This window comes from Corvus brachyrhynchos, unplaced genomic scaffold, assembly GCF_000691975.1.
Source record: "Corvus brachyrhynchos isolate BGI_N302 unplaced genomic scaffold, ASM69197v1 scaffold43, whole genome shotgun sequence".
In the NCBI taxonomy this organism is placed as follows: domain Eukaryota; kingdom Metazoa; phylum Chordata; class Aves; order Passeriformes; family Corvidae; genus Corvus; species Corvus brachyrhynchos.
The window spans coordinates 4,338,367-4,360,527 of NW_008237353.1; the positions used below are offsets into that span (position 1 = coordinate 4,338,367).

At 36.9% G+C, this 22,161-nt stretch overlaps 1 protein-coding gene across 4 annotated transcripts in view; it reads left to right on the plus strand.

Moving 5' to 3' along the window:
• CDKAL1 (CDK5 regulatory subunit associated protein 1 like 1) overlaps positions 1-22,161 on the plus strand; it is a 389,233-nt gene that overhangs the window by 281,248 nt on the left and 85,824 nt on the right. For all 4 annotated transcript variants that reach the window (XM_017730699.1, XM_008630909.2, XM_017730700.1 and 1 more), the window contains one exon: positions 13,747-13,809. In XM_017730699.1, coding sequence (XP_017586188.1) covers positions 13,747-13,809 — 63 coding nt within the window. The remainder of the gene's footprint in view (positions 1-13,746; positions 13,810-22,161) is intronic.

Sequence of the window (22,161 nt, forward strand, 5' to 3'; positions counted from 1 at the left end):
TTCTGCCCAAGTATCACAGCTGCAATAATAACATACTTGCCATGTCAGTTCCTTTTAAATTAGCTTTTTTTGGAAGACCTTACCACTTCTAGATACAGTCTGTAGAGTATGAAGCATAATAATATTTAGCACTTCCATATTTTTAGTGGATCATTTTGATCATGATCTTAAATATAATTGCTGTTTTGGAGAAAATCCTCATTTGAGCTTATCTTAATAGAAAAAGCAAGCAGTAGGTCAACATGGAATCATCCCTTCACATAGATAATTTATCATTGAAAGCCTTACAGGCACTGATATTTTGCTAAAAGGGCAGATGACACTAATCCAGATGGACAGTTCTGCCACCATAAATTCAGAAAAGACAGCTAAGGCTGCGGGCCTTTCTTATTTCTCCTGGAGAAAAAATGTCCATGGAGAATCAGACATCTGTCTAAATGGCCTCATCATTTCATGACCATCAATTAGATTATGCTTGCCGTAAATTCTCTCTCCAGTTTAGAGAAAAGTTAAAGCAAACCTACGCATGATTTTTCTTTTTTCTAATAAGCAATTACAGTAATGCTGAGTCATGTGCATGGAAAATGAGCCAAGATGTTGGCCAGAACTTAAATGCTGCCCAAATACTTTTTTCTTACATTTGCCCCCAGTTTACCCACCTTCTGCTAAATGCACTGTTTCAGAGATGAGTCTGGATGCTCCTTATTCACTCTGAAGCGTGTTAATGATGAATGCTACTTTGTGTACAGTTATTGCTGCTATTATTGGTATTATGTATCTCAATTTTCTCCATTTCCTTACTGTGTTTACTTGTAAAAGTGATAGTGCTGGTAATTGCATAACTCAAATTACAGATTCTAGTTAAACTAACAAGAAGCAATGTAAGAGAATATGATTTAGACGTGTCTGGTAGAGAACTCCTATTTAGCTGCATTGCAAAGCATCAGAATAATTCTAAGTGTGAAAGTTACTCTTTTTCTCTAAAATTAAGAGTGTGTAAAACCTTACGGTTTTGATAATTTTAATTTCTCTGGTCTTTGTTTTTTCAAGGCAGCTATTAGTCGTGTGGAGACTTGCAAGATTTTTTTCTCTGTCCTTGTGATTTGGTCCATAACAATTTCTGAAACATTAGGGGAGATTATCATCTCAGGATCAACTTGACTTCTGTCACTTGGAAATTACATGAGGAAATAGCCATTTTGAAAATAAGGATCATAACATGGGACAATTAGGTTCATCTCTAACTGAGAATAGGAGATGGCAGCTGTTTTGAGAGCAGTAATGTGACTGCAACTTCATGTTTACTGCATCACACTGCATCAACTGCAGTGTGGATTCTAATCTTTCTGTATATATTTTCAATAGTGTAAGAAATTTGGTTTCAATTATTGGTGTAATTATTATATTTTTTTAAAAGCATTTTTTAGTGATATCTAGATGAAAGACTATATATTCACTTTCTCTTTTCTTCTCTCTTTCTTTATGTCATCAGATAATTACATGGCTCTGAGCTAGAAAATTTTGTCAGTCAACTATTGAACATTTCCTTTAATTCCTCTGAAGTGTCTCATTAATTTTTTCTCCCTGTATTAGTTGTATTAAGCACTATGCTTACTATACTGAGGTGAACAACCAATTTAAAAACTTCATAACTGTCCTAGTTTGGGCTGGAATAGAGTTAATTTTCCTCCTAGTCGCTGGTGTGGTGCTGTGTTTTGGATTTAATATGAGAATCATGTTGATATCACTACTTGATATTTCTACTTGTTGTTAAGTAGTGTTTATAGCAAGTCAAGGACTTCTCAGCTTCTCGTGCCCTACCAGCAAGAAGGCTGGAGGGGCACAAGAAGCTGGGAGGCCGCACAGCTGGGACAGTTGCCCCAAGCTGGCCAAAGGGATATTCCATACCATGTGGCTTCATGCTGAGTATACAGAGCTGGCCAGCAGCAGCTGCTGAGGCTGCTTGGTCACCCTGAAGAGTTAGAAAACTAACACACTGTTAGTACACTCATCATTATTGGGAGAAAAAAATATCAGTGATCAGACCTTGTATCCCCCTCCATTTAATCAAACCATCATTTAGATCTGTTCCCATATTTACCAATTGTAGGAGCAGTACATAATGTACTAAGAGATTTTTTCCTGTAAGGACAGCATAATGCAATATGCATTATGTGTGTTGTGCATTATCAGTGTTGTCTGCCGGACAAGTTGTATTTGATCATCTCTGTGGGAGCAGAAATTTTGTGGCCTTTAGTCTATAATGGCTACTTATTTTTCTTAGACTGCTTTACTTTTGCTTTCCCCTAGGAGGTCTCCAAGAAGTTTCATGATACCCTTTCATAACTGAGTGGCTGCAGATCCACCATCTCTCTCTTTGATTAGAATTCTGCAAGGCACTAGAAATAGGCATTCTTGAGTGCCAATAGATACAGTGTGATGTTTAATTCCTCCTTTGATGGATGGATATAGGTTTTGTAGTTCTGAATCTCTGCACACAAACAGATGAATCTTCTGTGGAAGCTCATTAAAAATATGTAATTATCCAAATGTCACCAAGCTGCCCAGCCTGACTGAAAAATAACCAGTCCTGTATCAGGCAGTATCAGCTGTCCTCTGCTTCAGCATTTTTAACTACAGGCAGCTGGACAGCAAATGGAATAGCATTGCTTGTGCAGGGGACACTTGTGCCGTGTTCAGAGCTCTAAAGGAAAGGAGCACAGAGGGACCTCGTAGGTGTCCCATCAAAGAAAAGGCTGGTAAGCTTCCCTGTTGAGCAGACAGTGAGGAATGATGACAATCGAGGACCAATCTTGCCTTCGAGCGTATGCTTCAGACCTTAGTGGGTAGTGATGTGGCACAATGTGCCTGAGGAGGCCAGGGTCAGAGCTGAAGTAAGGAAAGAATTCATCTGCTGTCTGATACAGATTTAGAAATAGCTTGATAAGGTTTCATGTACTCTGTGATACATGACAGAACCAATGGCACTGTTAAGCACTTGAAGGTTGACGGAGAGCAGCTTCGGGTGGAGTTGATTAGTTAATGTGATTTAAGTGCCCAGAAAGGAAGGTACCATCTCATTTTTGATTCTCACAGACATAGCAGAATCAGTAATACTTCTTGCATCAGATTAATGGTGACCAATCCAAAGATCATGCAATGGGATTGTGTAGGGATATTCTTTTAAAATTAAAGAGGATGCTGTGGAGATCATAAGGTGGGAGAATAGGAAAGAAAAGTAAATAGAAAAAGGAACAATGCCACTTATTCAGCAGTACTGTTACTCCAGTCTTCCATCACTGCCTATGAGCTCCCATGTTAAGTGCTGTGACTAAATGGCATTACATGCCCCAGGAATTGGATGCAGCTGTGATAACTGCTTCTTGGCCCCTTACCCACATCTCCCCTCCCCAGCCCATGCAATAATGCATGGTATAACATGCAGAATGTTCTTCATGTGTAAGAGAAGCCAAGACCGATTAATGTCTGAGTTTGACTGCTGAATGTCTGTACTACTATTTGTTTTTCAGCAGTACACTTCTATTTGCTGTTATTATTCTGCCAGGATAAAGACCTGAGTGAAGACTTTCATGACAGCTTTGGGACCAGAGAGTTAAACATGTGAAGGCTGAGGGGAAGGTAGACCATGAAGAAAAAAAACAGTATATAATTCTTCACCAATATATAATTTTCCACTGAACTATCATAGAATTCCAAATTAACATTTTCCAGCAAGTTGCTTTCTAGTAGTTTTATTTACATCATGTTCCCTTATGATTTTTATGAGGTCCAGTGTGTGTTGTGAGGTACCTCACAACAACATGTGAGGTACTGCAGAAAGCCCTACAAACCATCAAGATAGCTATGAATTCTCTCATCTACAAACCCAGTTATTTTTTGATGGGTTTTATTTTGATTACTTGTCTGTTGGTTAGTGCCATATCCATGTTGGTTCTTTCTGTTACCTTCTAGATGCTCAGAATTAGTTTTGCATGTTTTCCTCCCTGGTTTTTTTTCCATGAACTATATAAACTGGTTGACCTATGAAAGCCTGGTCCCTCCTTTCCTCTGTTTTAAAGATGACCAAAACATTTGACTACTTTTGTGCTGTATCTTTAAGTCTGCCCCAGTGCTCACCATTCAGTGTGTAGCCAGAGCTGTGGGTTTTGCAGTGAATTCAAAGGAATGTAATTACCTGAGAATAGGGGTTTTGTGGTAAGACAAAACTACTAAACAGAATTTTACAAATGTTTAAAGACCATTTTATTTTAGAGCTAGAATCAGCTCAAGCTCAAGCCACTTTAAGTTATTTGACCAGGCGCTGAAATGAAGATCTGTTTTTTTTGTTGTGGGAGACAGTTGAGCTGGTAGGTTTTAAAATAGGTTGAACCTATTCATAAATAAATTATCTGCCTATGGAGCTGCTGAAAATTCAGTTCATAGCTGAATCTGGGGAATGAGTTAAATTGCACAGTAACAGCTGGACAGTGCAGAGTCAGATCCCTGAGAAAGGACATAAGTATTTTTACTCTAGCCTGGAGCTGTGGCTCTTAAATCTTACACTGGTGTAAAATAGAAGTCTTGCGCTTTCAAGGAGCACAACTGTGTTGCTTGAGAAAACAAGTCAAAATTCAAAGCTAGATTGGAAATACATTTAGGAAACCAACTTAGTTGGTGTTCTAGTTTTCTAGATTTTGGTGTTTTTTTTTTTTTTACAACAGAAACTGATTGGAATGAAAACTACCAGCAGGTTCCTCATAAACTTTGTGCAAATCCAAGTTGGAAATATGAGCATCTTAAAGTAAAGTACAACTATGGGTTCAATCTAGGCCGTGTTAAGAAAGAGAATTGGACAATAGAATAAGGAGAATATACATATGGAGGAAGAGGTAGAGTTCTTTCTAAACTTCATTGTCAGGCCAGAAATAGTTACAGAATTTGCAAGGATCATGAAACTGCTGTTAACATCATGTAACTTTGTAGACTGATGCTTGCAGCCATGTGCAGAACATATGTTGTATATAAAAAAAGTAATTTTGGAAAATGTAGTCCTCCAAGATTTGTAGTGGTCATGAGCACTCATTGCCCATCCTCCTTCCCCTGTGAGTGTGTCTGAAAATCCTGATGGAATTGTGAGATTTTTAGTTGCAAGAGAGCTGAAATAGCATCAGGAATTTAAACACCACATACTCCTGTGCTGAATAGAAAGAAGGGAAGATACTCTCAGAGACAAGGCAGAATAGCCTTTGATTTTAAGGAAGAAAACAATTTTATCTCCGATCTACTCTTTATTCTTCTGTCCTGTTCATTGGTTCATAATGAAGTGGAAGAACAATGGAAGAAGTCTTAACTGTGCCTTTTTGTAATTTTTGTAAATTTTGGTTGAATTACTGTTAGGTAACTTATGTAAAACTGAAAAAAAAAATTCCATTTTTTAATTTGAAATTTTAACTCACTTTATAAACTGGATGGCTCAGAGCTAAAAACAGTGCCAGCAGCTGTAGTAATTAATAATAACTCATCCCCTAAAACTGGATATAGGCATCAGAACAGAAAAATTTCAAAATTCCGGACTTCTTCAAATGAGAATGTGGCTTAGGTGTAAGAGTTTGTGACTTAACACAGCAAATTAATTTGTATCACAGAGCCTACTAAGCTTGTCCATCATTTGCAAATAATGTAACATTATGATGGCCCATACAAAGTGCTTTGGAAGGAAAGGACACGGAAATATCCTGAGGTGAGTTCTTGGTGACCCTTTCTTGAACTTCATCTGTCTTTGGTAATCCAAGTACACTCCCTCAAAGCCGTCACAGTCGATCAGGTCAGTGAGTGCTTTGGAACTCGTATCTTCCACTGTTTTCATTGCTGCGCCTGCACCTCTGGTCATTGGGCTAAAAATCTTGGAATTCCTGAAAACCTGGAAGTAGAGTGGAGGACTGAATAACAGATGAAGATAAAACAGTGAGAGCAGTTTTTGTATGTCTAGTGAATTCGTGTGTTGTGGGTACACATGCGGTCTCTTATCACAAAGTGAGCACTTGAGCACTGCTTCTCCCAGTTGGTAGCACCCTGTGCCCTCTCCAGCACTTCTCTCTCTGTTCTTCTTGGAAAGCTGGAAAACCTAGTGCTTTCAAGGCTGCTTGTGTGTGGTACAGCACACAGATACCTCACCAGATTGTAGAAAGGAAAATAGTGCCCTGCAGACAGGTCTGTCCTGGGCTTACGTATGTTCTGGGCTTAACATATCTATAGATATAGATATGTAGATATTTTAAAATTGCATTTCATTACTAAGATATAGTTTGCAGTTCATTCTGGTTTATATTATTGTGTAACTGGCTGCAATAACTATGCATATTTAGAAACAGTCTGTCCCTTGTGACCAATCACTTCATTTCTGATTTAGTGTCAATCTAATTTGAAATATGGCTAATACCTCAGGCCAAGATTCAGCTAGATATTTTGTTCTACAAATTGTTTTTGACCTAAGCAGTCTTCCTAATCAGTTATAGTGGCATCCTTAGGAAATACCCACCTCATACAGACTGTGAAATTTCTACAGGAATTTCAGATACAAAAATCTATCAGAAGTGAGACAGAGCATTTTACAAACTATACCAAATTTATGGACCCTCAAAATGAACAGCTGCTGAAGGCCTTTTCTGAAATTAAGAATTGTTTTGTGAAAGTCTTCAGAATAAATTTTGCGTAATTTGTAGAATCAGAGAATTGTAGAATATCCTGAGCTGGAAGGTTATTGACTACAACTGTGCAGGACATCACAAGAGTCACACCTGGTGCCTGAGAGCATTGTCCAAACACTTCTTGAACTCTGTCAGGCTTGGTGCTGTGACCACTTCCCTGGGGAGCCCTTTCCAGTGCCCAACCACCCTCTGGGTGAAGAACCTTTTCCTGATATCCAGCCTAAACCTCCTCTGACTCAGTGTCATTTCCTCAAGTCCTGTCACCGGTCACCACGGAGAAGAGCTCAGTGCCTGCCCCTGCTCTTCCCCTCACGAGGAAGCTGTAACTGCAATGAGGTCTCCCCTCAGTCTCCTCCAGGCTGAACAGACCAAGTGACCTCAGCCACTCCTCACACGGCTTCCCCTCAGGGCCCTTCCCCCTCCTCATGGCCCTCCTTTGGACACTCTCTAATAAACTCTCTAATAGTTTCATGTCTTTTTTACATTGTGGCACCCAAAGCCACAAATCGCACTCATGGTGAGGCCGCCCCAGTGCAGAGCAGAGCGGAACAATCCCCTCCCTTGCCCGGTTCTAATGCTGTGCCTGATGCCCCCCAGGACAGGATTGGCCCTCCTGGCTGCCAGGGCACTGCTGACTCATGTTCAACTTGCCATCAACCAGGACCCCCAGGTCCCTGTCTGTGGTGCTGCTCTCCAGCATCTTGTTCCCCAGTCTGCCTGTACATCCAGGGTTGCCCCATCCCAGGTGCAGAATCCAGCACGTGCCCTTGTTAAACTTCATATGGTTGGTGATTGTCTCTAATAAAAAGTGACAGGAATAGCAAGCATTAATTGTAAGATAAATTAAAATATTTCAAATTTACCAGAAGGAATAAAATTCAGCAGTATTTGTAAAATATATGAGTTTGAAGTTTCTGTATTATGTAGCTAATATATGGGAGGTAAGAAGGAGGAAATTGCAATGCACATGGTTTAATTGAAAATGGATCCTTCAACAAATTATTTTCAGATAGGTTGACAGATGTTCTTATGAAGATCCTATGCTGTTTTTTGAAAGTGTCTGTAGTTTTCCATAAATCAGAATCTCTACATAAAATGTGAAATAGACTAAACCACATAACCATTTGTGTTGCCATAATCCTGAAGATAGTATTCCTTTAATGTTTGCAATCATTTTCCAGTATTAATGATCAGTAAAGCTGTGTGAAGTTTTATATATTTTGCTCTTTTAGACAAAAGACACATTGCACAGAGTCACAGAACCATGCTCTATTTTTTTGAAAGAATCATCGTGTGTAAATAAAAGTATACAAAATATGAGTTATGAATGTATAGTTCTATTGTTAATGGGAGCTGGAAAAAAAGTCCACTATCCTGGAACATTGAGGTGAACTGCTGAATAACACACTATACACTAAGTGATATTTTCCATGTATGAATCAAAAATTATTAGAAATTTATTTCTTAAAGCAAGCTGAATATGTCTGAGTCAGTAGTTTAAGTAGAACAGTGAGTCTATTTTAACATAGTAACCAGGGAGGTTAGGTCAAAAAGACTAGCTAATCCCCAAATTAGTTTGTCTTCTTCGTTAGAGATGTGATCAAAAAGACAGGAGTAATGTCAGTAGAGGTGAGTTAGTGATAGGAAGCAGAGAACTTGTCAGGTCTGTATTGTCACTTCTGCTCTTTCAGACTTTACAGGGCATGGATGCAAGTGCAGAATGAACACCAGGTATGATTTTATCAAGAAATCTGGCTGGGACACAATGTTTTTTCTTCAGGATCTTTTCTAAGAGGGTGATGCATTGAATAACTGAGGTCAGAGAGAATGGTTCACTGGTTTCTGATAACTTTTTTAAAAGCTGTTTTGCAGACCAAAAAGCAATCTGCAAACTTTGATAACATGGTGGTTCCAGTGGCTTGGCTCACATCTCTCTCTTGTGGTTATAGGTACATAGATTTAAGACTTTATGGATTGAATCTCCAAGCAAGGTTTTCAAATGTACCTTGGTTGGAGTAGTTGTTATCTCCCTCACTGTTGTTTTGCCAAGCAATTCTGTGGAGATTAAAGTTAGTCCAGTGGGTGTCTTTGGGTAGGGTGCTACCTGCTGCATTCTGATTTATAAGAGTTCAGAGTTTGGAACTACCCAAGGCCTCTGTAGTTTTGAGATCGCAGATGTAACATAGGGGAAAAGAAAGACACAGCTTTGTTACTGCTCAGAAAATGGATGCTACTGAAGTCAGAGAATGTCACAACACAAAACATGTTAGAAAGTGCTGTTTCAGAAAAGAAAGCTCCAATCTCATGGTTTTGTGAGTGTCTGTTATTCTAGAGCCTCTGTGCTTTCATTTATACTGGGGAGGAGAACTGTGGAAATACTTGAAAGCAGCTTCATTCTTCTCCCAAAGTGTATCAAAGTTGTAGTTAAATTTTTCCTTGATTTACTAAGTTTAATGTGACTTTAAATTATGTAATCCATTAGATACTACAGGAGGAGGTAATGTGGTTTTCCAGACTTGTTTGAAAGAAAAACACAATATTGCTATTGGTTGGTTGTTGGCACGCTCAGGGATGGGGGTGGGATACTTTATAAACTCTAAATTTAAAAAGGTTCCTGTGGCAAAATAAAATTGTTTTTTAATTCTGATCAGCAGTAGGTAAAAGAGAAATGGGGGAGATGATTGGTAGGTGAGGGAAGATAACTGAAATAAAGACATTGCCTTGACACGTTATTCACTGTACTCATGAAGGAAAAGAAGCGTATTTGAACAGAAACAGATACATGTTCTTGTTACTGAAGGCTGCCCTGTATATCGGAATGATTTGCCATCATGGGAGCAAGAAAACAAAGGCAGGAGAACTTTGCTGGCGATATATTGATGCTGAGACCTTCAGTGGAACTGCTGGAATCTGCAGATCTGTCACAGTATTAGGCTGGAATTATTAAGAACTTTGAAGGTGAAAATAGACTTCATAAAATTGAAAGTCAAGTCTAAAGGAAAGCAGTAATACCTTCGTATTGGGAGTAATTTTGTCCCTTTTATTCTTAGACGAAAATCTGAGAATATTCCATTTAAGTAGCTTCTAAGTAATCTGTAATATAAATACCTCAGCGATATTGTAGTTCTCCTTCACAATAAACATTGTAGACCTATGATACCATGCTTGAAAAGAAAACAAACAAGTTTTGGGCTACATTAAAATCATCTGAAAGACAGGTAAATATCACCCGAGTATGAAAAGAGGATCACGAGCTAAGTGCAATATACATGTGTGAGCCTACAGTGTTTAGCTTTTGTTATAACTATTCCATTTATAAAATTATTTTTCTCAAGTATATTCTGATTATAAAAATTTATTATTAGGATACCCCTACTTTTACCCTATTTTCGCACCATTATTTGCAAAAAAAAAAAATTTCTAAGGTAGTCAGCACAAAATTCTGTGCTGGTTTACTTGTGCAGAAAATATTTTAAATAGTTTTAGATTCGTTCTGTACTACAGGGTTTGTTGGGTTTTTTTTGTTGGTTGATTTTTTACGTTCTGTTGTTCTTTAAGTGATATTTCATGATTAAAAGTAGAATAATAATCCACAGTATAGTTCACTTACAGCATTAGAAAAAGTTTCATTATTGCTAAAAATCAATGCATGAGAAAAAAAGTAAATACACCAAGGTCACTAACTCAGCTTTATTGGAGTATAGTTCCAGACTGTTGTGAAAGGAACCTTTATTATTACTGTACCTTAAACATATAATATGCATCTTGGATGACCAGAATCCCTTTAATAAATCTCAGTAATCAAAAATCTGAGGCCCAGCAAAATGAGAGGGAGAAAGGAAATAAATAAAGTGTGTATTACTTGAATATCTGCTTGTGGGGAGTGGAAATAATGAAATTGTGGTAATGTGTTGTTTCCTCTCTACTAGCATTGTCTGTGTGTGCTGTCCTAAGAAATGTCAGTAGTTGATGTCAGTTTCTGGTTCTTATTTTTATAAATATCTTGGACACTACCTGTCTTTTGAGAAGCAATTAATTACTTATGCACAGTTTAGTAACAAGCTTGAAATAACTCACTTAGAAAAAGTATGGCTTTATTTAAGGACACCCTTCCATCCTGGCATACTACGGATATGAGCATATATGGTTTGACAGTATTTAACTCAGTCCTGCAGCAGCATTTTAATTTGTTCATCAGCAGATGTTCACATACTTTTCCTGCTAAAGATATAAAATGTCTCCTTTTTATCTCCCATATAATGTGGTATTTCTACAATTTTTTGAGACAGAAAACTGAAAATTCTTTTTTACAGTCATATGCTTATATTTTTAGTGGCCCATATTAGCATAGGATCTGAATTTCTCTCTTTATCTATCTCATCTCCCTAAATTTTTTTCTTTAAGTGCTGCAAACTAAGGACTATCTATCACTGTATGGCAAGCCTGAGAGAAGTACAGGAATAAGCTATGGGTCTGATGTTGCTATCAGACTCCTGGAAGGCCTTTTCATGCTAATTTGGAAAGAAAATACAATTTTTTTTCAGAAAGAATTAGAATATATCCTCCGTAGATCTGGGAGGATGTTTGAAAGCAATAGTGCTGCTGCACCTGAAACAGTATGATAAGATAGTGCATTTGCTTTTAGAGAGCGTTTTTGAGTGGCTTTTTATGATGTGATTTTGGCAGCATTGTTGGTACAGTAGAACCAAGGATTGGGGAATCAGAACACTGAAGAGAAAGAGCAGGGGAAGAGAAGGTTTTATATTGGTCAGAGGGTACTTGAAAGGGACGCTGGCCTAAGCTAAGGGAACATAAATACAGGTATGAGGCTATGTCAAGGGAAGAAATTCTGGGGACATGCATGTAAATAGACAGTTTAGGGACTGAAAGAGTCCACTGGAGGCGATAAAGGAGAGCAAGCTTATGGAGTCCTTAATTTCCACTGTCACATCACATGACATGGAGAGGCCTGCTTTACCCTTATGCCCTATATAGAGGTGAGCTGCAAACTATACAGCATAGAGGTGACCGGCAAACCATGCTGCTTCTTTATTTCAAAAACTTATTATTCACACCCCGTGACCCATGCCAGCTGTAGAAGTTGAAGGGATTGCCGCTGGAGCAGCATTAATTCCTTGTCCTGTGTCTGTGTTTTGACATACTACATCTTTCTAGTTTTCAGAGATCTGAGTTAAACTGCACTTGTTCTAGAAAGACAGAAATTATCACCAAGCAACCTTAACTCTGTGCTTATGACATTTTTATCTCTGTATATTCAGATTCCATACAAAACAGTCAAATGCTGTTTAGAGTTAGCTCAGCTAAGCATATGAGGCATCCTGGGAATTTTGGAGCGTTTCTTCATGTGCATCTTGAGAAGTTTTAGTTCATGTTTTTCTAGGTTAGGAATTTCCAGCATTTCCCCAGTCAGGAGAGTTTTGGTTTTGTACAAAAAAATAAAACTTTTGTTGAAAGGTAAGAAAGAAACCGTAATGTTTTTATAATAATAAAAAAAGGTGTAAGACTCTGTCAGTGTGTTGTGTAAGGGAAGCCATCTTCAGTCTTCATCTAGTCTAGCTGAGTGTGTAACCAGTATTTTGGCAAGAGTCTGAGGAGGAAAGATGGGTGGTTATTAAAATAATTACAGACAAAATGAATACAAGAAAAATAGTCTTCAGTAACAAAAAGCAAGAGTTGAACTTTTTCTGGATTTTATAGGGTTTTCTTCCTAGAAAGATGAGTGGGGTTTCCATAATCCAAACTCAAGCGCTTTTGTCTTCTTCTTGCATGATGCTACATTAAATTGGGTTTTTTCAAGCAATCTTTTTAGTAATCATTTTGGTATCTCTTTTTAATTTATTATCACATTTCTCCAAATAATTTTTATAGTATTTTAAGTACTTTGACTGTCTACAGCTGTACTACCAGAAAAGAAGCTATTGTAAGTTGCTTAGCGTTTCAGTGAAAATAAAAACTGTGTAAAGAAAGAAAATACATACTTCATTTTGCATGATCAAAAATTACTAAATTGTCCTATAGTTTCCAGAAGTTAAAATAAATGCTACAGTCATGCAGCTGTCTATTTAGTTCCCAGCATGCTGGAAACATAAACAGATCTTTCCGGTTTAGCTGCAAACCAACTTTCACAGAAATGAGGGCTAAATAAAACACTGGTACAGACTACAAGCAAGAAGTTCTTGCAGTTGTCTCCCCTTTACACATTTTCTAACATTCAGTGCTTTGCCTTGCCCAGCTATGAGATAAGTAAACATCAATTTTGACATAATAAAACTTTGAACTGATTTGTGACTCATCCCTGCATTAAAGACAAAGGGTGTTTTTCTCCTCTCCCTGTCCACCCTCCATAGGACACAGCTGAGAAATTCTGTTTAACATCAGCTGAAATCACTGAAAGCTCTTTGACTAAATTCAGTAGGAGCTGGATTAGGCAGGTTTTGTCTTTGAACTATGACTCTGAACAGAAGAATTTTTTTTTCCTTTGCCTTGGCATTAAATGACGTATCACCTATTAACTTTCCACAATCAAGGCAATGAGAGTATTAGCATCAAAAGAAATCGAAAAATAATAGATTATTCTTCTTTAAACAGATTTCCTTTACACCTAATCTCTTATAAGGCAAGACTACCTGTACATGCTAGAATAGTAGACAAGTCTTTGCAGGATTGTAGCCTGATCTCTAAATTTTGTGGTATTTCTGTATTCTAAAATATTATTTATGATATATTGTGCAAAACTTAAACCTAATCTGAATTGTTAACACATTCCACTGATGTTCCACAGATTAGTGTTTATTATTTATTAAGGATGTTTTCCTCAGTATTGTTAATATATATGTTAATTATTTCCTGTAATATTTAATATCCTTAATCTGCATACACTGCTCTTCATACCTACAGTTTCATTAACAAAGTGGAGAGAGAATGTGTTTGTACCTGCATACAGCTTTTTTAATCAGAAGTCTCTTTCTTTCTCCTGTAACTTTTCTAATATGGCTTATTTATTAATATGCCTTTACAGAAAAAAAAGAGAACGAAGGATCTGTCCCAGCTGTTTCATTCATACAATCCATATGATCATAAGGTAAGAAAAAAATATACTATCTATGTTTGTTGTTATGAAAAATTCCAAATATTTGTGGTAACTATCTTTCTTGTTTAATGCAAAATTGAGAAGAAATGATAAAATTTAAAGTGCTGAGCATGTTACTCAAATTCTGCTGTCACATAAATGTTTCTTTGTTTCTTTAAGCCATGCTTGAAAAGGTGCATTTTCTGCTTTGTGAAACCAATGACTCGAATTAACCTCATAGAAGTATAATTTATAGACTGACACTAAATCCTTCAAAGTGACCATATGTGGTATTGGATTCCCCTCTTTTTTTACTCTCTGTTTAAGAACTGTGTTACTCCAGACTATGTTGCTTAGCCTCTTGTGTCAATTAGGTCCTGAGATACATGATACTAATGAATTATCTATTGATCATGGAAGCATCGTTCGAAGAGGCTGCCATGTGAACAGCCTGGTGGTTGTCTGGGGGAAGAAGTAGAAACACACATCATTATTATAATTTGGTCCTTATTTGTAACATCTGGGAAGCCTGGTTTAAAAAAAAAAAAAAAAAAAAAAAAAAGACAGCCCAACTTGTTTATTATATTTCATCCTGTAGGGAATAAAAAAGAAGGTCCTTTCTCTAAGGATATTGCAATGTGAAATTAAAAAAATAAAGTTTTTACAAGATGATTTTGGAGAACCAAGAGACAGAGTTCACAGTATTTCTATGGTAAAACTATGTCATGGGGTTCTTTTAGACGTTATGCAAAAGACAGCATTAAGCAGCAAATTGAGGGAGAGTTAAGTAGGTTTTCTAATATTTTCCTGGAGTTCCTCCTGTCTTTGATGCCTCTGTGGGATATTCTTTTAACAAATGCACAAAACCCTTTAAAAATTTGTCAGCAGTATGAGATGTCTGTCTTTGCTGCTTCTGTTTTGAGAAGTGTGAGGGATTTTGCAAGTGTCCATTAAAACAAAGAAAGATTTGAAACATCTTTATTGTTGTTGTTGTTTAGACATTTCAAAGGAAAGTCCTGAACTCTGTCTCTTCTTTTCCTGGCCATGTACCAAGTGCATTGGAAAACACAGCTAGATTTTATATTTGGGGGAAGAAGGTAGCAGAAATATGTATGTGCATCTACCTTTTTATATGAACATATGCATATACATGCATATGTGTGACTACACATATGTCTATAGGAAATGGTGTGTAAATGAATGGATTAAATTTATCAGGCAGGTTGTTGCTGTGCGAGTTCAGTTACCAGCCACTTGAAAATTTAGTTTAAAAAAAACATTGTAAAACAGCAGTTATAGTCTAGAACTTTAATAATTATACCTAATTTCAAGTTAAATTCATCTCTTTGTACTTTTTTTATAAATAACCTCACATTATTTACAAGGATTGGTAAAGTTGATATTAATGGCCTGTGAAAATGGCCTTAATGGAGAAACATGAAGAATAAAGAAAACTAGTGTGATGAGATTTTGAATGGGATTGTTGCTTTTTTGAATCGAAGCATTTTAAGGGAAATGTAATAGTAAGTCAATTAAGATCTAATAAGGAGATGCAACTGATGAACTAGAAACTTTGATATTCCTCTCCGTATCTTAATTCTCCTGTATGAAACAATTTTTATTCATAGGACAAGGAATTTCATTATTCTTTTATTAGCACTTTTTAATGGAACTTGGCCATTTGTAACTCCTGCTGTCTTCCTGCTCATATCCTTTGTGGCATTATATCAAAGTATTCTCAAATGATTTTGGCTGCAGTTGTGAGGACTTCTGCACTCTTTACAAATTAGTCATCAGGAAATATGGAATTGAATATAAATGCTTAAATATACTTGCTTTTGATCTTTGTTTTAGGACCTTTAATATAGTATTAAAAGTAGCACAATCATTTGATGGGTGATTTTTGTAGCTCCACTCTTTTGTTGCTTCTAAGCACATTCTGTTTATATATCTGAAAGTAAACATGGAGGGGAAAGGACAAGTGAAAGTTTTTATTAAAATTATGGTCTTTCCTTATTTTCCATTTGACAGTGAAGGTTTTCCCTTCTCCTAACTACTTCCTCTTTGTAGGGGCTGCAACAAGCTCACTGCAGATTCCTTGTTCTGTGCTTTTGATTTCCACCTCAGCTTCCAATTTCACAATTGTTGCAGTCTAGGGGAGGGCTTTTAATTTTTGTATCAAATCTAACATTAGTTGGGAATACAGTTATTTCAATTGGAGGTGTGTATTAGCTTTGCTCTAGTTCTGTTTGATTTACATGGCTAAAGGATTTGAGGGTGGAGGTACATGTTGCTGGCTATTTTGTAGATCATTTTCAGGAAGTGTAAAAAGGAGATTTCATGATGGCTTTGTGAAAGTGTTGGTGATGGAGGAACATGACATGAGTGATTGGAGTTAATGTTTTCCAGGATTATTACTTTGTTGATTAAAATATTTTTCTCTGAGAACCTTTCTAAAATAGAAAGGAGATAAGTTGGTGCTTAGTACCAGTAGTTAAAACAGATGTAAAAATCTCATGAACTACAGTGGCTGAAACAGGATTTGCTACAAAGATCTGATAGTACTTCATCTTTTTATGATGGGATATCTCATAGAAAGGAGAAAAAATAATCAGAAAATCAAAAAGTTTTCATTCTTCCATGCTTGCGTTTCACTGACCAAACCAGAAAGGGATGTTTTGATGAAGTAGCCACACTAACCTTACTAACCTTATTACTATTTATGCATGGTCAGGACACCAATAGCTCTTAGAAATAATAGCTGTTCCTGAAAATTCTATTTCAATATGTATTTGCCCATCTAGTGTAACTTACAGCCTCCTGAAAGACATTTAAATGTTTGTGGTTCTTCATTCCCAGATGAAAAGCCAGCGCTTTTATAGAGGCAGAAACAAGGATTTACTTTCCCTTCCACTTCCAGGTGTTGACTCTTATCTTTTTCCCAGTGAGGCCTTAATTCAGCACCGGAGGCAGAACTTTTAAATTCTTCTGGCTGAAGTGATAGAAAAGCAGAAGATACTCTGCTGATGTGAGGGGAGAATTAGCTAAGCTCCTGTATTCTTTACTTCCTAAACAAATATAAGTTACCATCCAGTTGCCCTTCTCATTGCTCAGATGAAGCCATTTAACAGCAGATCTCAAAAATTGCCCTTGGGTTGTATACTTACCCTATCCAGGGGGGTTTGATCCTGCTCTCTTTAACCTAGTGCCACTGCAGTGCTTTACAGAGCCTCTGACTACAGAACCTGCAGGTCTTTCAGATATTGTGCCACAGACAAAGCTCATTTTAGCATCACTCTTGAATGCCTAGCAAATATATTGAATTCTTGATGTCAGACACATACAAAGAATACTCTTTTCTCAGATTTTTCTTTTGTTGTTATTAAAATAAGTATCTTCTAAAAGTAATTCTTTTCAAAACTAAATAATTACTTAGGAAATGCTGAGGAATATCTTGTTCCAGGTGCATGATTGTCATTTGTTCAAACTTATTTCAGTTAGCAGGTGTAAAAATACGTAACACTCTATTTGTAGTTGAAGCCATTCCTTGTTCTGAAATACATGCTTTTTCCTGTGTTTATGTAGAGTAGGAATATGTACAGTCAGCTTTCTTGAGAGTCAAATTCTGATTGCTGTGTAAATTTTCTCCAGTTACCAATAGAACAGCACTTCTAATTTTATGTACAGTTTATCTTTTTCTAGGACCATCAGAAAAAGATGATAAAATTGACATCCTCATAAAGCTGTACCAACAACAGCTTTACTGTGTGAAAATTTAAAAGAAGAAAATTGAGGAGCTATATTCTGGCCAGTTTTCTACGAGCTCATTTAATGAAAGATTATGTTTGCATACAAGTAATTTCTGCTGAATGTTTTTTGTCTGTACACTGAGGTTTCACTTTGCACACAGTAAGAATTTTATTCTGTCTGAAGTAGGTGTTTAGCTCAGAAATAATGGAATTGGAGCTCTCTCCTAAATGACCCTTTCTCTTTAAAATTTGTGACCCAGTTTTTTCTAAAGCTGTTAAGGTTGTTATAATAGGTTACCTGGTCAAAACAACGGGTTTTATAAGCCTTATAGGAGTTTCAGGATCCAGTATGCATCAAATGTCCAAATTCAGGAGCACAGAGCCCTAATTCCTTTTCTTCTTTTTGTCAGATGAGTTTAAGTATTCATTCTAGCCCTGGAGTGGTTGTTTAAAACTATAATCCTCAATTTATGCTCTGCAGAAGAATGTTTTTACATACTGTAAGCACAGTATAGCAGAACTACTACTCATTTTGTTGCTTTGCCTTCTTGGGAGGATACGCAGGGATACCTTAGGGCATGTCCATACATGCCTCTGGCAGCATGGGGCTGTTACAGTGAGAAATCCCCTGAGAGTTGTGCTTTAAACTCAGCTCTCCGTTTGTTTCTGCCTTTTGCAACCTGAATCTCTTGCTCTACAATAGGGCATGGTCTGTGAAAAAATAAGGTCATGCCTTACAGCATTAGAGATTTATTTTAGCATATACTGTGTCCAGCCAAGTGAGAAATAAAGTCAACATTCATGTGATTTGAAAAGAGTTTTTTGAGAGATTTTCTCCCAGACTGAAGGTATGCTCAGGATTAAAAAAAATTAGTTGCTATTTCAAAGTGTGCTGTAATTGATGCAATTCTACTAAAATAATTGTAAAATCTTTAAGCCTTATGCTTTTAAATGTTCTTTATTAAAGTGTTCTGGAAATGTTAAAACACTCAAAAGAGCAAAACCCCTAGACAATTCCTGTGTGTTTGGTAAGTTATATGGACCATTGTATTACAATACACAATTAAGTGACAAAAATTTTTTTTTGGTTTTTGGGGGGTTTTTTGTCAACTCTTAGCCTCATAAGCAATTTTGGGAAGCAGGGTGTGATCTCCTGTTGGCTTTGATAAAGGTAGATATCTGCAAAACTCACTCAAGGAACATTAATAACAAGATTATGTAAGGCTATTCTTAAGATACTAATGGGTGCTGCCACTTACCGACCTAAGATGTTTTCAAGTAATTATTTCAATAGTACACAGACCTGATTTTTAATGGAAAATAAATCATTTAGTGTCAGTTTCCTTAAACTGAGGTTTCTTCTGCTGAGTTCTTTAGCTCTCCTGGACAGTTGACACTTTGCATCAGAAATTTCTCAAAAATTAAGCTATCGCACATTGAAAGAGGCTGTAAGTAATGAGGGTGTGAAACTATTTTCACAATGAAACAGACAGGAGCCACTATGAAACAGGTGGAATCTCTTTTGGCACTGCCTTTGAAGGCATATCTGTATGCTCTAAGTGGTTTTCATTGACAATAACTCAACATATTAATCATAGCCATGCCCAAGGCTGTGGCATTATCTGGGAATCATCATGGGCACTTGTGTGAAACATAAAATACTTGAAAGCAAGTGTAAAGTGCCATGTGAAGGGTGAGGGTTTTTGGAGTCAGCTGGCTTCTGATTAAAAACCCTGTTAAGTCCTGCTTTTTTCCACCTCTGTGCTGTAGCTGGTGGCCTCTGGGAACAACAGGCTGTGTGGAGGGGAATGGAGGGTATGGTGGCAGCACAGAGAGACAGCAGAACTGTCTTCGCCAAGATGAGGACTCTTCAATTCAACAGCAGAGAGAGGGGGAGATGGGAAGTCAATCACTTGAGTTGGGACCCGTTTGCCTACTGATGAGCTGCTTCCTTTCGCTTTTTTTTCCTATGTACAGGGACTGCTTCACAAATAAGCCAATTTGAACAAAAGAAATTCTGATGTCTCTTGAAAGAAACCAGTAATTAAAATGCCTGATGTTGGCTAACTTTCTAATGGCAGACAACACCACACTACTCTTGTTAATTAGGTCCTAAAACTTTGTTTTTGAAGATGTGTCTGCACTGTGGGACAGTGTAGTTTCATAAGAGGACATGTAAATTGACATGTTGGATACTTGTAGAGTTGGAAGTGTTGCTATGAGAGTTGCTGGTGAAAGACTAAAATGTAGTTGCAGCACTAAACATGTGGCAGGTGAGATTTACATCTTTCTATGTAGTTCCAGATCTCTCAGACTTTGACATCTTCTGTGTTTGCTGCTGTCATCTTTAATAGCTACTGGCATTAGGAAGTGGGTTTTTACATGTGAGCCATGGCAGCTGGCGTGTTTAAGTAAACCAAGTTTGGATGATTTTTGGAGGCTGGAAATGGGAAATTACAGAACAGCTGAACACCACAAGCAATTCTAACTGTTTTTCCTAAGGACAGTAATGTTTCTCAGTTATTAACTGTGTTTTGTAAGATGTGTGATGGAAGTACTGGGAGTGTGTGTAGGTTTTACTTTTGAGCCAGAAAAAAAGCAGTTCTGAAGTACTGTGTCAGCCTTTAGATTTTTTAGGTAATTACTTGGGTATATGATTCTGTAAAATAACAAAAATCCTTTTAACCTGCTTTCCATTTATTCCAGGAACAGCATTGTACTAAATTGTAAGGCAACTGTGAGGTTGCAATGCCTGTGATATAAGCCATGATCTGAATTTTCTAAAGGAGGTGCTCTGAATTGTTTTGTAAGATGAAAAGGTTTTTTAGGTTATTGCTGAAAAGGGCCAGAGCCTTTTGCTATCTCCTGCCTTGAAATAGATTTTGGGTTTAATTTAATATCTCAGATGTCAGATATGACCGCTTTTTATGGAAATACTCGTATTGTAACCTACATCCATTCTTCTCTGTTCCCTTCCCTCATGTTCAGAGCTGCTTTTTGGAGGAGGTTACATAAAGCTGTTTTGTGCTCTTGATATGATGTGAGGCTTCAAAGAAGACTACTGAAAGAGAAAAGCAATTTCCATTTGGAAGAGCCGTGCAGTGGCCTTGTGCTAACAGCACACTTGAACATTACTTGATGATAGTGAAGAAAATCTAATTGCTTCAAAAGCTCCTGCTTATTCTTGACTTAACTCTAAGCTACATTGAAGTTTGTGCCATCTGTAACACAGAGCAAGCTAATACAGAGATAGTTTAGAAAGGGCTGTTCATATACCAGGAATTGTTTCAGGGTTTGTAGAAAATAGGCAAAGAAACAAGGCAAGCACTGCAACAAAAGGGTTTACTTCTCCATTGTATATGCTATAGAAAAATACGTATTTGCTGTGTCTTAATTCTGTACCTGAAGTGTTGAGATAAAAGAATTGCAGTCTTATTTGAAGTGTATACTGCATCCAGAAAATCAAAAAACAAAGAACCCAATTCCTGAATTTGCTGCTCTAAAAACAACGCTTTGTTGGTTGATTTTGCTTTACACAAAATCTAGAATATTTGCAGACAAGTATATGTGGTTAATATTTTGGTTAAAACCATGTTTAATGCTAGTAATTTTTACTGTAGTTGGATATTTAAAGCATCTAACCCTGTCTGATGCTAGCTAAATTGTTTGGGGTTGTTAGCTCTATTCCAGAAGGGAGGCTTTTCCTGTTACAGGATAGAGAGGTATTTTTTCTATCTTTTTAAAATGACCTTTCAAAAAATTGTTTAACAATAGTCTGTTAAATCATATTTGCATCTATACACAAAGGTGCTATATGTTGATGTATGTGCTTAGATGTCGAACAAGGTTTCACAGGTACCAATGTATTATTGAAATATCTTCATTAGTGATCTTGAGAACAGTTTTAATAAATGAACTTATGGAATCCACATATATCCCCCACCCCATGTAAAAACATGTATACACTTTTTAAGTTAAAAAATCATTAAAATAGTGGTTATTTACTTCACAGTTTTTCTCCTTTGTGCAGCATGCAAATGCTACCTGGTACAGTAGATTGCCTGAAATAAGGATATTCTACCTGAAAAAAAATTAAAATGTAAAATGAGAGACAAGTTTTACAATGATATTAAATATCTGCCATATGAGCTCAAGTAAAACAAATTCTTTGATGCATATTAATCCACTTGTTATTTTCTGGAGGAAGACATTACCTTTTGCTGAATGTCTTGTATCATTTATGTACCTTGTCCATCATTGAGTGATCTGATACTGAGACAAAAAATACTAAAAAGGAAGGTATTTTAGGGTTTTTCAAATTAGTTGCTAGAAAACCTTGACATCACAAAAAATAAACAGGCTTGACCCTGTTAGAGCTTTTTTAAGCTTGTGCTAGCTTCAATCTTGTGCTAGCAATGTGATGGAGCGTATAACTAGCAGCTCTATGGGCATTTCTAGTTCAGGTATCTTTCCTTCTCTATTCCTTAACACTTCATTTGACCTGTATCTCTCTGTGACTGTGCAGTTTGTAGTGGACTGGATTTCCTAGTTATCTCCCACTTTCTTCCATTTCCAACCCCTCCCTGTTTATTCTGTTGCCATTTCTCCCCTCAAA